Source organism: Oryctolagus cuniculus, chromosome 1 (assembly GCF_051225735.1).
Source record: "Oryctolagus cuniculus isolate XC-2025 breed Fujian yellow rabbit chromosome 1, ASM5122573v1, whole genome shotgun sequence".
NCBI lineage: Eukaryota > Metazoa > Chordata > Mammalia > Lagomorpha > Leporidae > Oryctolagus > Oryctolagus cuniculus.
Window position 1 is genome coordinate 1,575,417 of NC_142867.1, and position 14,202 is coordinate 1,589,618.

Below are 14,202 nucleotides of genomic sequence, written 5' to 3' on the forward strand. Positions count from 1 at the left end.
AAATATTTTCAGTATCCCATCTACATTCATCCATCCGTGCATCCATTAAAATGTACATATATACAGGTGTGTGTGTGTGTGTATTATTTTGCCTATCTATCTATTTATCCCCCTATTCACCCATTCACACAGCCAGTTCCACGTTCCTTCCTGTGTCCCTTGGCTGATGAACCCATGCACTGTCCATGGATCCATTCATGAAATTTTCTTTGTGTCCGTCATCACTTATGCATCTGTTCATACATTAGAACATCCTTCTGTCCTGTTTTCCTTCCAACCAGCCATCGCACACATCTATCCATCTACCTTCCATTCTTTAATTTATCCATCCATTGATACATCCACCCATACAATCATATATTCACCTATCCACCTATCAAAACACCCATCAATCCATTCATTCAGCCTTCCATCCACCCCGACATCTATCCATCATTTCTTCATCCACTCATTGAGACATTCATCCATTTATCTACCCATCCAAACATCCATCAGTCCATCCACTCATCCATCCATCCATCCATCCATAAACCTATCCAAACATTAATTCATCCATCCATTAATCCATCCACCCAATGCCCATACATGCATTCATCCGTCCAAGCATGCAAACATCCATCCATTCATAAACCTATCCAAAATCCATCCATCCAACATATATCCATCCACTCATCCATCCAAGCATGCGTAACACCAATCCTTACATCCACACTTCCAAACATCTATTCATTCATCCTTCCATTGACCTTTCATTCATCTGTCCACCCAAGTTCATCCATCCCTCCAACCACCCAACTATTCTGCCACCCATCTAAACTTCCCTGCATCCCTCCCAACACCCATCCATCCCAACACCCATCCATCCATCATCTATCCCAACACCCATCCATCCATCATCTATCCAAACACCCATCCATCCATCATCTATCCCAACACCCATCCATCCATCATCCATCCAAACACCCATCCATCCATCATCCATCCAAACACCCATCCATCCATCATCTATCCGTCCATCCACTGACTCATCCAGTTGTCACCCGCCCATCCAGTCATCCCTCCATACAACCAATCCATTTATTCTTCCATCCATCCACCCATCCATGCATCCGTCCACCCACCCATCCACCATGCACGCATCCTCCTACCCAGCCATCCATCCTCCTACCCAGCCGCTCACAAACATCCTACCGCACATCCATCCATCCTTCCACTCATTCCTCCGAATGTGCACCCATCTCTTCTGCTTCCCTTCCTTCCTTCCTTCCAAATAGCCATCCACCCACCCATCTTTCTCCCTCCCCTCCCCTCTCCCTTTCCCCCTCCCCTCCCCTTCCCTTCTTTCCTTTCATCCACCCACTCCCCCATCCATCCCTCCACTCCCCCATCCATTCATCCTCCCCTCCTCCCTCCCTCCCCTTCTCTTCCTTCCAAATACCTGTCCATCCATCCATGCACCCATCCAGCTGTTCCTGCTTCCTGCCTTTTTATCTGCTTTTCCATTGACTCATACTTTTCTCCGTCATTAATTCTTCTTTTATTTTCCTTTTATGTCTGCTCTATGCCTAAGATGTACTTTATAAACTCACGGCCCAAGGAGACAGCCGAATGTCATGGCCCAGGAGCTGGGTATTGCAGTGGAAAGGGAGCAGGGACTGGAAAGGTGTCCCTGTCCACACATTCATGAGCCCGGGACACACACGTCCCGCCACGCATGTGCTCACAGAAGCAGTTTTCAGGGAGAGGCACAGTGAGCGGTGAGAGCGAGTGTGGGGCTGGTTCTCGTTTACAGAGAAGGCAACCTCCACATGCTGAGGGCACTCCTCTGTCCCCTGTGTCCCTCTGCCCAAGCGAGCACCTCTGACAAAGGAAGAGTGGATCGGGGTCCTGCCTGGGTGGAGGTGAAGTCTGGACTTTGGCAGGGGCTGGGGTTAGGAGAAAAGCTAAAAGATTCTTTCCAGACCCTTCTGGAATAGAAAGGCTACCCTTGTCCATCTCACGTCCATTGCTTTTGTCGTGTGGTTCTCGGGAGGCAGCCTTGGCTCACCTCTGAATCCACACCATTGAAAGAGTAGGTCGAACCCAAGAAAGAGGGTCGTAGACACGTTTGGTGTGGGGTGCTCTTCCCCCATCATGGGAAGGGGTGGGGTCCCCATCTGCCTGTGCGGGTAGCAGCTGGGCAAGCCAAGGCTCTGGGGGGGGGTTTGGGTGAAGCACCCCTTGTGCCCCCAGCAGGCAGGGCTTGACACACAGGGGCCCTTCCTGGCTGTGTGTGCGCACAGCGCATGTGCACACAGAGGCACAGGGGGCGCCTCCCTCCGCACCCAGTAGCCAAGGAAACCGGGGGGGGGGTATGTGTGTCAAGCTGTGCAGGTGTGAGGGCTGACCCTGTGTGCACCCCACACACAGCTCCCCAAGGCCTCTCTATCCGTCTGGGGGAGATGATGGCTCCAAGGGGGCAGAGGCCACGCCTGCTTCCCGGGCAGCCCTTCCCTGGCACCCTGCAGGTCACAGTCACCCTCCCCCACTGACTCACCATTTCCAAACTTGGAGGCAGGGGATGGCGTCGGCACAGGGCTGGCCAGGCCCCAAGAAAGGGCCCAGGGTGCTCCCCCTCCACCTTCCCTCGGCTCCCCCACACCCCCTTATCTGCCTGTGTCTGGCACCAGCAGGGCTGCGCTGGGCTGGGCGGGGCTGGGAGGTTGATTCCCTCGACCCCCTAATCCCCTCTCTCGGGGTCCTGAGCGTGGGGGGGGGGCCTGCAGAGGCATCCCCCCGCCCCGCCCCAGGGCTCAGCTAGCGTCATCACAGAGGCCCAGTTCTGTTTCAGGGGCACCTAGGAGCTGCGTTGCTGGTTGCTAGGTGGCCCCAAGGGGAGCCCCTGAGGAGAGGGGTCCCCGAAGCCCAAGGGCTGGGGGTGGGGCTGGGCTGGCGAGAAGCTGAGGTTTCATTCTACGAAGCTTTGGAGAAGCAGTCCCGCCAGCCAGCAAAGTCCCATTTCTGCTGCTGCCTGGCCGTGGACGCCCTGTGTGCACCCCAGCCCGACCCCACGGGTGGCAGGGGAGGGAGCGCTGGGGAAACTGAGGCCTCTGGGGGGGCGGGGCCACTCGTCCCAGAAGGTCCCTGTCCAGGGAACAGTAGTCGGTGCTCGACGTGCCTGGGGCGCTGCAGCTGTGACCCCACACCCACCCCCAGCTGGGCTGGGGACTCTGAGGCCGCACCGCTGCCCCAGTCCCTGGCCGTCAGCAGTGCCCTCGTGTGGCCCAGGATGTGTGCGAGGGCCTAGGGAGGAGAAGGCATCCCGCGTGGCAGGGGTGCAGGCCTGCGGTGGCCCCGAGCGAGGTGGGGCGTCCACTCCTCTGGGGGGTCCGGGTGGGGGCAGCAGAGAGCTGCCCACTGTTGGGCGTGCTCAGCACCCCCGGCCCCTGGGAAATTTCTGGGCGCCCACCCCGGACCTGGAGAGATGAGGGGAGGAGGCCCATGGGGGTTCTGGGGTCCGAACGGGCTCCCAGGTAGGGTTGGGAGGGGGCCTCAGGCCTCGGCCCCCAGTTCTCCCACCCTCAGTAGTCGGAACCTGGGCCCCGGGTCAGGGCCTGCACCTGACTCGCCTGGGCTTGGAGCGCTCCCTTCCTGCAGGGGGCACCGTGGAGTCGGGCTTCTGGGAGCTGGGATGCTCTGTCCTGGGCCCGGCAGCCCCCCCAGCCTCCCCCCCCACCCCGCAGAGCATGCGACTCCCAGGGCTGGGGGCCGTGGCCGGGAGAGACCCTGCCCAGGCTGGTCTGTCCAGCCAGCAGGAAGCCACGGGAAAGGACAGGGCCAACCACAGTGGCGGGGCCATCCTTGGGGGCTGGGCAGGCATTTGGAGCGGGCAGCAAGGCTTGGAGTCTACCAGGGCTGGGGTCTCAGCCAGGCGGGGGCCGGGTCCGCCCCAGTGAGCACGAGGACCCCTGCCGGGCCAGTGTTGCAGGGGTGCGGGAGGAGCACAGAAGGGAGGGGCCCCTTCCGTGTGGCCAGGGAGCCAGGCAGTCTCAGCGGCTCGGGGCACTGCCAAGCCCTGAGGGCCAAGGACATGCCCGTGACCCAGCCGACGGCCGCCCGGGCAGGGAGCGAGCGCCCCAGAGTGGTGGTGCAGCAGCTGCTCAGCGTACCCACAGGGGAGGGCAGCCAGGGCCCCTCCCCGGAGGCCTGGCCTGGGTGTCTGTGGGGCGGGGCTGCTCCCCGGTTTTGGGGTCTAGTCCTGCCTTGGTCTCCTAAAACCCTGGTGACCAGGAGTTTCCAGCCTCCCGCAGGCGGAGCGGGGCAGGAGGGGGAGACGGTGCCCGCAGGCTGACTCTGCCCAGCCCTGGCCTTCCTGGGGACTCCCAGGTGGGGGCTCCCCGGCTACATCTCCTGTGCCTGGGCACCGGGACTTCTCTGGACAGGAAAGTCCCCGGTTCCCTTCTCGCCGTGTGACGCAAAACCGTGCCCCAGTCTGGTCTCAGTTTCGTTCTGAAAGGTGGGCGTCCGGTCCGCCCTGTACTTGTGTTCAGCGCCCCGCCCCCCCGCCCCCCCGGCTCTGCGGCCTCTCCAATGGCCCCGGCACAGGTGCAGCCTCAGGCACCCAATCCGCTCGGCGACACCCCGGGACCAGCCATGCCTGCCAGGGCGACAGCTGGGAGGGGGTGGCCAAGGAAGGGGCCGAGGAGCAAGGCGGGGGCGCCCAGCCAGGACGTTCCTGCTGTGCCCTTCTATGGGCATGAGGTGGCCGCAAGGAGCAGAGAGCAGCGCCGGGCACAGTGCTGACGTGAGGGACACAGCTGTCGCCCCTCCGCCCCAGCGCGTGTTCTTGCTGGTGCCCCGCCCGGCCAGGGTGTCCTCCAGCCACTCGCACAGCAAGGCCGTCCATCCTAGGGGGCCAGGCCCCGTGGAGCCCCCCAAGGGCAGGCAGCGTGACCTCCACAGCCCCCACGCAGCCCTTGGCCACCACTGGCCCCGCCACTGCTGCACCTCTGCCTCCACTCCTGGCACCCGGCGCCCTGGGTCAGGGGCTCGGCACGGATGCTGGGGCGCCGCTGACCCCGGCCTCCCTGGTCCCCCACGCTCTGCCCTCTCGGCCGTCATAGGCCCCTGACCAGCAGTGTTGGGGTGGGGCCAGCACCCACGGAAACGGTCACCTGGCGGCCTCGAGCCGGCCTCTGGGTGTAGCATGTGGGCGTCTCTCCCTCTGAGCTGGGCCCAGCTCTGTCAGAGGCCTGGCCTCCGACGGCCGTCTCCTCGGGGACTCTGGGCACCAGGCCTGAGTGAGGCGCTCGGTGTATCCATGGGGCACAGCTGCCCGAGGGGACCTACAGCCCTGGGCGACCCCACCCAGCCAGCAGCCAACCGAGCACCTGGGCGGCCACAGGCACCGGCAGGGCAGCAGCTGGGGGCTGGGGGGGGGGTGGCTCGAGGCAGGGCAGCCCCTCAGGGTGGGTGCCCAGGGTTCTGGCCCCACCCTCTGCCTGCCCACGGCCCACAGCCCAGGCCGCATCGTCCATGCCCCTGTCTCGTCCTGGAACCCACAAGCTTACGGGGGAGCCCAGGCTCCCCCAGGGGACCAGGCTGCAGAGGCAGACGAAAGAGACACCCATCCCCGCGGTGACAAGGGGGTCCCGGGAAGACTCTGCCCACCCCCCGCACTCCCTCCCCCGCACGCCGCCCGCGGCCGTGCGCCCTCACCCAGCCGTCTCCTCCTCCGGCAGGTCCTCTCGCTCCTCGGAGCCGGGGTCGCTGGGAGCCTGCGCCATGGCCGGGGTCCTGCTGGGTGTGCGTGCGTGTGAGCTGCGGCTCTAGGTGCTTCCTGGGGTGGCGGCCCCGGGCCCCCTGAGCTGGGTTTCACTTCCGCCTTCCGGCTGCAGGTTGAGGTTTGTGCTGGGGGTGCTGGGTTTTACTCTGTTGCTGCAAGAAGAGGAAAGAAAAAAAAAAAAAACCAAGAAACCCAACCACGGGCCAGGAAGTGTGAAGCAAGTGGCAAGGGCCAGAGGTGACGGGGCAGGGGGCGCATCCCACAGCCCCGCCCGGCGCCCCACGCGCCCCCTGGGGCCCCGCCCACTGGCCGGCACCACCGGCTGGGTCCCCACCAGGCTTCAGCCTCCTCGCTGGAGCTCCCCGCTTCTCAGCCACCGCCTCCAGCACCCGCCTGGGCCACACGCCTCACGTGGGGCCGCCCACATACTGTCTTCTATAATAGGATTCATGGACTGCTGCGTTTGAAAGGCAGACCAAGAGGTCAGAGAGAGAGGGAGAGAGAGGTCTTCCATCCACTGGCTCACTCCCCAGATGCTGCACCGGTCAGGGCTGGGCCAGGCTGAAGTCAGGGGCCAGGAGCTTCCTCCAGGTCTCCCATGTGGGTGCAGGGGCCCAAGCACTTGGGCCATCCTCCACTGCCCTCCCGGGCCACAGCAGAGAACTGGATGGGAAGTGGAGCAGCTGGGACTCGAACCGGTGCCCATGTGGGCTGCAGGTGCTGCGCAGTGCAGCCCGGGTCTCCTGCACCCCACAGTCCCACGTTCTTGCTCTTCCTGGCTGTTGGGCGGCAGCCTCCTCTCTGTCCCTCCTCCTGCACCCGCTTCCTCTCACCCTCTGTCCCCTGGGCTGGTAGGGCCACAGGCTCCGAGGTGGGGACAGAGGGACTATCCAGGCTGCTGGGACGGCCACACAGGGACCCGGGTCCGTGAGCAGTGCTGAGCGGCTATGGGAGGGGCCAGACAGCAAAGCTGGGGTACAGATGTGATCTGTGGGGGTGCTGGGGCTGCGCCTTCCCCTCCTCGGCGGGACGAGGGCTGCTCAGGGCCCCGCCTCTGGCCTGCAGTGAGGTCAGGCCCCAGCTCCTGGCCAGGAACTGGAGGGCCCTCCCCACAAGAGGCAGTGGGGGGCAGGGTCCCTGCCGTCTGCCTCCTGCTGCCTACAGGGGCCTGAGAGAAATGCGAATGCGGGGCCTTGGCCCAGCTCAGCAACAGAGGGGCCAGAGGAGGCGCCTGGGCGGCTCTGCAGGACCGCAGTGGCCAGTGGCCGCTGAAACCCCCGGGAGGGGAGCTCGGACCCCAGATGCAGCAGCGCTGGGAGGCGGCGCCCTGACCGGCTCTGTGCCTGCGCTCGGGCTGCAGGGCATCATGGGAGAACCAGCTGTCTCTCCGGCGTTTAACAGAAAAGCGGCGTCTGAACACATTTTTTTTTTTTTTGACAGATGGAGTTAGACAGTGAAAGAGAGAGACAGAGAGAAAGGTCTTCCTTTGCCGTTGGTTCACCCTCCGATGGCCGCTACGGCCGGCACTGCGCTGATCCGAAGCCAGGAGCCAGGTGCTTCTCCTGGTCTCCTATGCGGGTGCAGGGCCCAAGCACTCGGGCCATCCTCCACTGTACTCCCAGGCCCCAGCAGAGAGCTGGCCTGGAAGAGGGGCAACCGGGACAGAATCCGGTGCCCCGACCGGGACTAGAACCCGGTGTGCCGGCGCCGGGCGGAGGATTAGCCTAGTGAGCCGCGGCGCTGGCCCTCTGAACACATTTTCTAACAAGTACAAAATCTGATGTTTCAATAGAGGATCATCGGACAACCAGAACCCTCACACACACGCACACAGACACACGCACATACACACATGCACACACACACACAGACACAAGCACATATACACACATACATGCACATACACACACGCACACACACTCAGACACATGCACACACACATACATGCACACACACATAGACACACACACATATGCACATACAGACACACACGCACACGCACACACACGCTCAAGCTCTCCAAGTGGCCTGGTGGAGGCTCCTCCTGGGCGGGCTGGACTGGAAATGAAACCTCACAGTGAGCCCAGGGCTTTCCCCCACCTCACCAGTCCTCACTCCCACCTCCGGTGCAGACGGCTTCACAGAGCCCTGGGGGGGAGGGATGGGGGGAGAGAGAGAGAGAGGGAGAGAGAGAGAGCGAGCTCATCTGCTGTTTCTCTCCCCAGATGCCTGCAATGGCTGGCCCTGGGTGGGGCAGAACCAGGAGCCGGGAGCTGCAGCCGGGTCTCCCGTGCGGGCAGCAGGGGCCCAGCACTGAGCCCTCATGCCTGCCCCCAGGGGGTGCACCGGCTGGGAGCTGGGCTCAGGAGCCCCGAGGCCTTGGAGGCAGGAGGCCAAGTTGCAGCTGCCGCCCGTCCCCACACCGTCCTGGCCTGCAGGGCTCCAGCTCGCTCTCTCCGTGCCTGGCACCCCTACAATGCTGCCCAGACAGGACACGCCTGGTTCAAGTCCTGGCTCCTCCACTGCCAATCGCCCTGGGCAGCAGCAGGTGCCGGCCGTGCTGCTGCTGCTCTGTCCCCCAGGGACGACCCCAGCCCCAGGCCCTCCCCAGAGGCTGAGCAGAGGCGGGGCCTCAGAGCCAGGGGCCCTGCAAACCTCCATTCTCTAGACTTCCCGTCCAGGTGTCCGGCGACGGTGACAGAGCATGGACTGAGGCACCTGCCCTGACCCACCCCTTGGCCCCGCCTGGCATGGGCGTGGTGGGCACAGGGTCTAGGTGGATCCAGCCTGGGGAAGGGGTGTCTCCCCTCCAGCTTTCCCACCCCCCAGGCCTGGGGCACAGCCTGGTTCCTCCTGTTGGGGCTGAGTCGTGTCCCTCACCGTGGTTCTGCTTGGAATCAGGGTCACTTTGGACCTACTCTGTCTGCAGGTCATCCAGGTGGGTGTCCAGGGGGCACCCAGGCCTCAGGCCAAGAGTCGTGCGTGCCCCGTGCATCTCCAGGGCCTCCAGGGCTTAGGTGCATGGGTCCCATGGGGAATGCCCAGCTACAGTGACAGCCGGGGACTGATGGGTGCCGTGGGGGGAACGGAAGAGAGAGTTGGACAGTGGTCAGGCCAGTAAGGACAGTGACGGCATCTAAGCAGTAGAAGAGGGGCCTGGAGGTGGGAGCAGGGTTAGCCAAGGAGGCAGGGACTCCGCACCTGGGGCTGCGATGGACGGACACGAGTCCCCAAGGCGGAGTGACAGGGATGGGGTGTGAGGCTCTGGGGCCTGCGGGGCTGGAGGTGAGGCCCAGATGGTGGGGCTGGGCTGGACACCCCTGGGCACCTGGCCCAGCCCTCCATGGTCCTGGGGTGGTGCTGCTGGGGGCAGCTGGGGGCCAGGGGATCCCGGGCGGACAGAGGAGTGGGCTCTGGAGAAGTGAGGCGGGGGTGGTTGGTAGCAGGGACCTCGAGGTGGACTTTGCAAGGGTGCGACAGGGTGGGGGTCCTGGGAGGAGGACACTGTCTTCGTGGGCCAGGCGGTCCCCAGGCCTGAGGCGTGGAGTCAGGGCAGGGTCACTGGCCATGAGAGGGAGGGGGAGGAGGAGGTGGGGGGGACAGGGACGAGGGGAGGGGGACTCCAGGTTACTGAAGAGCTTCAAGAGCCCAGGAGCTGGGGCAGCCTGTGCCCACCCCCACCCCCGACTGGTCACCGCCTGTCACCGCTCGCTTTGTCCCTCGCTCTCTGCCTGCCTTTCTCAGCCTCTGTGTCTCTCTCCGTCTCTCTGTCCAGGCCTCTCCCTCTGCCGTCTCCTCCCTCCACTCCCCAGGACTTCACAGCTCTTCTCCCCGACACTACAGGCGACACCTCGACACTGCACGTGACACCCCGACACAGCAGGTGACACCCCGACACGTCAGGTGACACCCGAAACTGCACGTGACACCCCAACATGGCAGGTGACACCCCGACATGTAGGCGTCACCCTGACACTGCAGGTGCCACCCCAACACTGCAGGCGCCACCCCGACACTACAGGTGACACCCCGACCCTACAGGCACCACCCCGACACACCCCTGCCCTCTGTCCCCATGACCTCCTTTAGCTTTATCTCGTCCCTGCTCCGACCACTGGCACCTTTCTGGAGGAACGGGGTGCTCCGGCCAACCTGTGCACTTCCCGCCCAGCCTGGGCAGCGCCGGTGCCTCCGAGGAGCCCGGGGCACCCTGGCCGGGGATGGTGGCAGAGGCCCAGCTCTGCACGCCAGGTACCCCCACCCCCAGGGTGTCAGAGCAGCTCAGGCGCCCGGCACACATAGCCCGAAACACTGCACAGGTCACACCTGCTGCCCAGCTTACCTGCGCCCTCGCCGGCGTCCAGCAGCCTCGATTTCCAGAGCAAGGCCCTGGGGGCTCCCTCCTGCCTCCTCCTGGGCACTGTGAGGGTCACCTGGGGCCCCTTGTGGCTGCGGCCTCCTCCCCAGCCCCTGGCCTCACCCACATCCCCTCTGTCCCACCCAGCAGGTGCACCCAGGCCTCACTGCCCACAACGTCCCAATCAGCTGTCCGCAGCTCCCTGTGTGTCCCCCAGGACTTCCAGGGCCCCAGACCCAGCAGCCCCAAAGCAAAGCCCCTCCTCCCCTCAAACCCCTTGCTTCTCTGGGCTCCACCGCCAGCCTCCACCCCTGCCTCCCCCCCCCCCAGGGGACCATGGTGCGCCCGCCTCACTGCCCCCTCCAGCTGAGCCCCTCACGGCTTGTTATCCAGAGATCTTTCTAGAATGCAGGCCGACACCCTGACAGTCAGGGCCCCTGACGGCCCTCCCGACAGCTCGGGGGGGGCGTGGCAGGAGCAGGCAGGGAGTGAACCTGCCAGGGCGGCCTGGCTTTGATGGGCATGGGCCTCTTCATTCATTCCCTCATTCATTTGTTCAGTTCGCTGCACAATGTCACCAGCACCCACAAACCCGCCCAGGAGCCCACAGGTGAGCCCATTCTCCAAAACTGACATCAGCCTAGGGGCTCCCGCCGCTCTGCCTGCTTGGACCCCCACCCCGGACCCTCACAGCTGCGCAAGGGGCTCCCCAGAGGCTCAGGGCAGGGACTCCCCAGGCCTGTGGGGGCTCTGCTGCCGGCAGGGGCAGAGCAGATCCCTGGGCTGGGTGGGGCGGCTGGCGGCACTGGTATCAGGCCCTGGAGGGGCCCAAGGCCGACCGGGCCAGTGCCGGGGCTCCAGTGGGCAAGGCAGGAGCCCTCCCTGGGCACGGCCACCGTGCTGGACCCAGCTGCGTGATCGCACAGAGGGGCCGGGGCAGTTCCCGTGGGGACCGCGCTGGACGGCAAGCAGGGGCCTGGGGCCCTGGCCGAGTGCGATGAGACAGGAGTGTGCTCAGCCGTGCAGCCACCCTGGCGTGGCCGCCAGTCTCAGGCGTGGGAGCACCTGAGGTCAGAGGTCGAGAGCGCCCCACCCCGGCCCAACTCCGAGGCCACGCCCTGAGACGGCCCAGGTCTCCACGCCCTCGTGCGTGGTGGGGAGGGCCCCAGATGAGAGTCCTGGCTGCAGGCACTGGGCAGCCCCTCGGCCCCCTACTCAGGAACACGGGGCCTCCAGAACAAGGCGGCCGGGGCTGCCCAGGGCACCACCTGGACTCCCACAGGGGCGGGGTCTCTGCGGGCCAGTGCAGGGCCTTCTTCGGATGACCCCTGAAGGGCCGGAGGGGTTCACGCGGGGACCCCTGCTCAGACACCCGTGCCCTCTCCCCGGCCCTGTGGTGTTGTTGGGGGCGTCCACGGGGAGCCTGGGACCATGCCCCACCCCCGGAAGCAGCCCCCACTCTGCAGGGTCCCGCGAGGTGGGGAGGGAGGCTGCAGACGAGCGGGGGTGGGCTGGGGCAGAAGCTGACCAGAGCAGACATGGGGGCGGGACTCCTTTATTGAGCACTGCGAGGAGGCGGGGGGACCCCCGGAGCCCCCTCCCCAGCCCCGGCACGGGCGGCCTAGGACTCGGACTCGAACATCTTCTTGCGGCCCTCCATGCCCGACTTCTCCTCGATGTTCTTCCTCCAGTCGCCCACGTCGCGCAGGTCCCGCTCCTGGGGGCAGGTGGGCAGGCAGGCAGGTGCGGTGGGAGAGGGCTGGACCAGCGCCCGCCCCACCCCGCCCCGCCCGCCCGCGCGGCGCTCACCTTCTCCGTGTCCTCCTTCTTCACCTGCTTCAGGTTGGCCCGCAGGTCCATGCACACCTTGTGCTTGGAGCCCAGCAGGGCCTTGAGCATGGCGTCGGCCGACATGCGCACGCGCCGCAGCGGGGGCCTCTTGAACTTGCCCCGCAGGTCGAACAGCTTCTGGTTCATGTCCTCCAGCTGCGGGCGGGCGTGGGCGGGCGCGGGTGGGCGCAGGTGGGCGGCTGCGCCCCGCCCGGCCCGGCCCCCGCGCCCCTCCCGCCCCCTCCCCGGCCCTCACCTCCTTGCTGCTCTTCTGCACCTTGATCTCCATGTCATACTTCTCCTCCTCGGCCGCGTCGATCTTGGCGTGCAGCTGCTTGCACAGCTCCTGGGGGCGGGCGGCGCGCGTGGGTGGGCGGCCGGCCCCCGCGGGAGCCCCGCCCATCGGGCCGCCGCGCGGGGGTCCCTACCTGCACCTCGGCCATGGAGCCGGGGAGGCTCAGGGGCGGGCAGTGCTCCGCCAGGTAGTTCTGCTTCTCGGCCTCGCGGCGGCCCTCCTCCTTCTCCAGCTCGGTGGCCGCGATCTGCAGCATCACGCTCTGCAGGGGCGCGGGGAGGGGGGCAGTGAGCCTGTGTCCTGCGCAGAGACCACCCGCGGGCCGCCCCACCCCCTCCCAGGACCCCCTCCTACCTTCAGGTGCTGCCGCCGGGCCGTGATGGCCCTGTTGCGTTTCTGCAGGGGAGAACGGGGGTCAGGGCCGGGCCCGGGGGACCCCACACCCTTCCCGCCCGGGGCCCTGCTCCAGGGGCACGGGGCTGCATGGTGGGTGCCATTGGGCTGGATGGACCGGGCTGGGGGAGGGGGAGGCCGGGTGCAGAGGTCAGAAAGAAGAAGTGAGGAGGCCCCGTCTGCACTTCCCTCGCCCCACCAGGCCCCCAGCAGCCACTTCCTCTTTCATCAGCATCTGGGGGGGGGGGGCTGGGGCGGGGTGTGTGTGTGCTGGGCGTCTCCTCTGGGCCTCCAGGGCCCTGCAGCCCTGACCCCTGAGCGGCCCCGAGGTGACAGGGGCGCGGAGCCCCCACACTTCTGGTCCCTAAGGTACTCACCTCTTCACTGCGCAGGAGGAAGAGGGGAGAAGAGAGAGAGGTTAGGTTGCGGCTGGGGGAGCGGTGGCAGGTATGACAGGGCAGGTGGGGAGGGGGCGGTGGCTGAGGAGGGCAGGGGAGTTGCTGGGGGGGCCGGGACCCCCGCAGGGCGAGGGGAAGGCGGGGTGGGGGGGACCCCGGGCTGGGCACCACTTACTCTCCCATGCTGAGGTTTGGAGCTCAGAGCCTGTGGGGACAGAAAGAGGGGTCAGGGCCTGGCGCCGCCCGACACCAGCCTGGCAGGGCTGGGGGGCACAGGCCTCATACTCCCACTCCCAAGGGGTGATGTCTCAGGACTCCCGCCCACCCCGGGGCGAGGACTGGCTCCCAGAATGCCCTGGGCAGGGCCTGAGGCGCTGCAGCTGTCCCGCAGGAGGGACGGGCCAGCGCAGGTGGCTGCCCGGACTCCTGGTTATTTTTAACTCTGCTCCTTTGGCATGCGGGAGGACCCTCCCCGGTGTGGCTCCGGGCGCAGGCCCTGGGGTCGTGGGACCCATCCATTGCCCTCCCGGGGGTCCTGAGCGTGCAGGCCTGGTCCCCTGCCGCCGGTGCAGGCTCCCGGCCCGGTCTGCGCCATCTCCCCCGGCAGCTGCCCCTGCTCCGCTCTCCTGGCTCTTCGGCAGCCCCAGCCCCAGGCCCCCTGCCCCGGGAAGCCCTGCGGGCCGCTCACGGGGCAGCACCCTGTCCGCGGGCCTCGAAGCCGGGCCCAGCCTCACCTAACGTCGGGGACCAGGGCTGGGAGCGAGGTCGTGCTGGCCGTGGCAAGTTGGGATGGTGGGCCCCCGCGAGGCTATAAATGCCCTCCCCCGGGCTGGGCCCCTGCTCGGAAAGGAGACAGCGTCTTCCCTAGACCAATGGGGGCACACGGAGCCCAGAGACCTCCCCACGGCCCAGCCCAGGCCGCCGCCGGCCGCGTGCTGCTGGCCCGTCCAAGAAGTCTTGGGTATGCGTGTGGGGGGAGCCACTCGGGTTGTTCTATTTAGGGCTCGGTGACGGGGTCGAGATGCCTTCTTGATCCTTGCAAGGAGCCCGAGAGGACAGTGGCCCGGGACCGCGGCGGCCGGGGACCGTGGCGGCCGGCTCTGCCCGTGGGCCTCGGGGCTCCCCGCGAAGCCTTGGCCCAGCGGTGTGAAACTCTGCTCCTAAT

General features: G+C 65.7%; 2 protein-coding genes across 6 annotated transcripts in view; both read right to left on the reverse strand.

Annotated features, from left to right (window-relative positions):
• LSP1 (lymphocyte specific protein 1) overlaps positions 1–5,786 on the reverse strand; it is a 30,070-nt gene extending 24,284 nt beyond the window's left edge. For all 4 annotated transcript variants that reach the window (XM_089310726.1, XM_089310673.1, XM_070059315.2 and 1 more), the window contains exon 1: positions 5,698–5,786. In XM_089310726.1, coding sequence (XP_089166852.1) covers positions 5,698–5,765 — 68 coding nt within the window. In that variant the 5' untranslated portion in view covers positions 5,766–5,786. The remainder of the gene's footprint in view (positions 1–5,697) is intronic.
• Positions 5,787–11,660: 5,874 nt separating this feature from the next.
• TNNI2 (troponin I2, fast skeletal type) lies at positions 11,661–13,823 on the reverse strand. Of its 2 annotated transcripts, NM_001082783.1 has the most exon segments (8): positions 11,662–11,838; positions 11,931–12,107; positions 12,208–12,297; positions 12,380–12,508; positions 12,601–12,642; positions 13,017–13,023; positions 13,213–13,242; positions 13,772–13,823. In NM_001082783.1, coding segments are annotated over 7 exon segments (549 nt in total). In that variant the 5' UTR covers positions 13,221–13,242; positions 13,772–13,823; the 3' UTR covers positions 11,662–11,742.
• Positions 13,824–14,202: the final 379 nt, after the last annotated feature.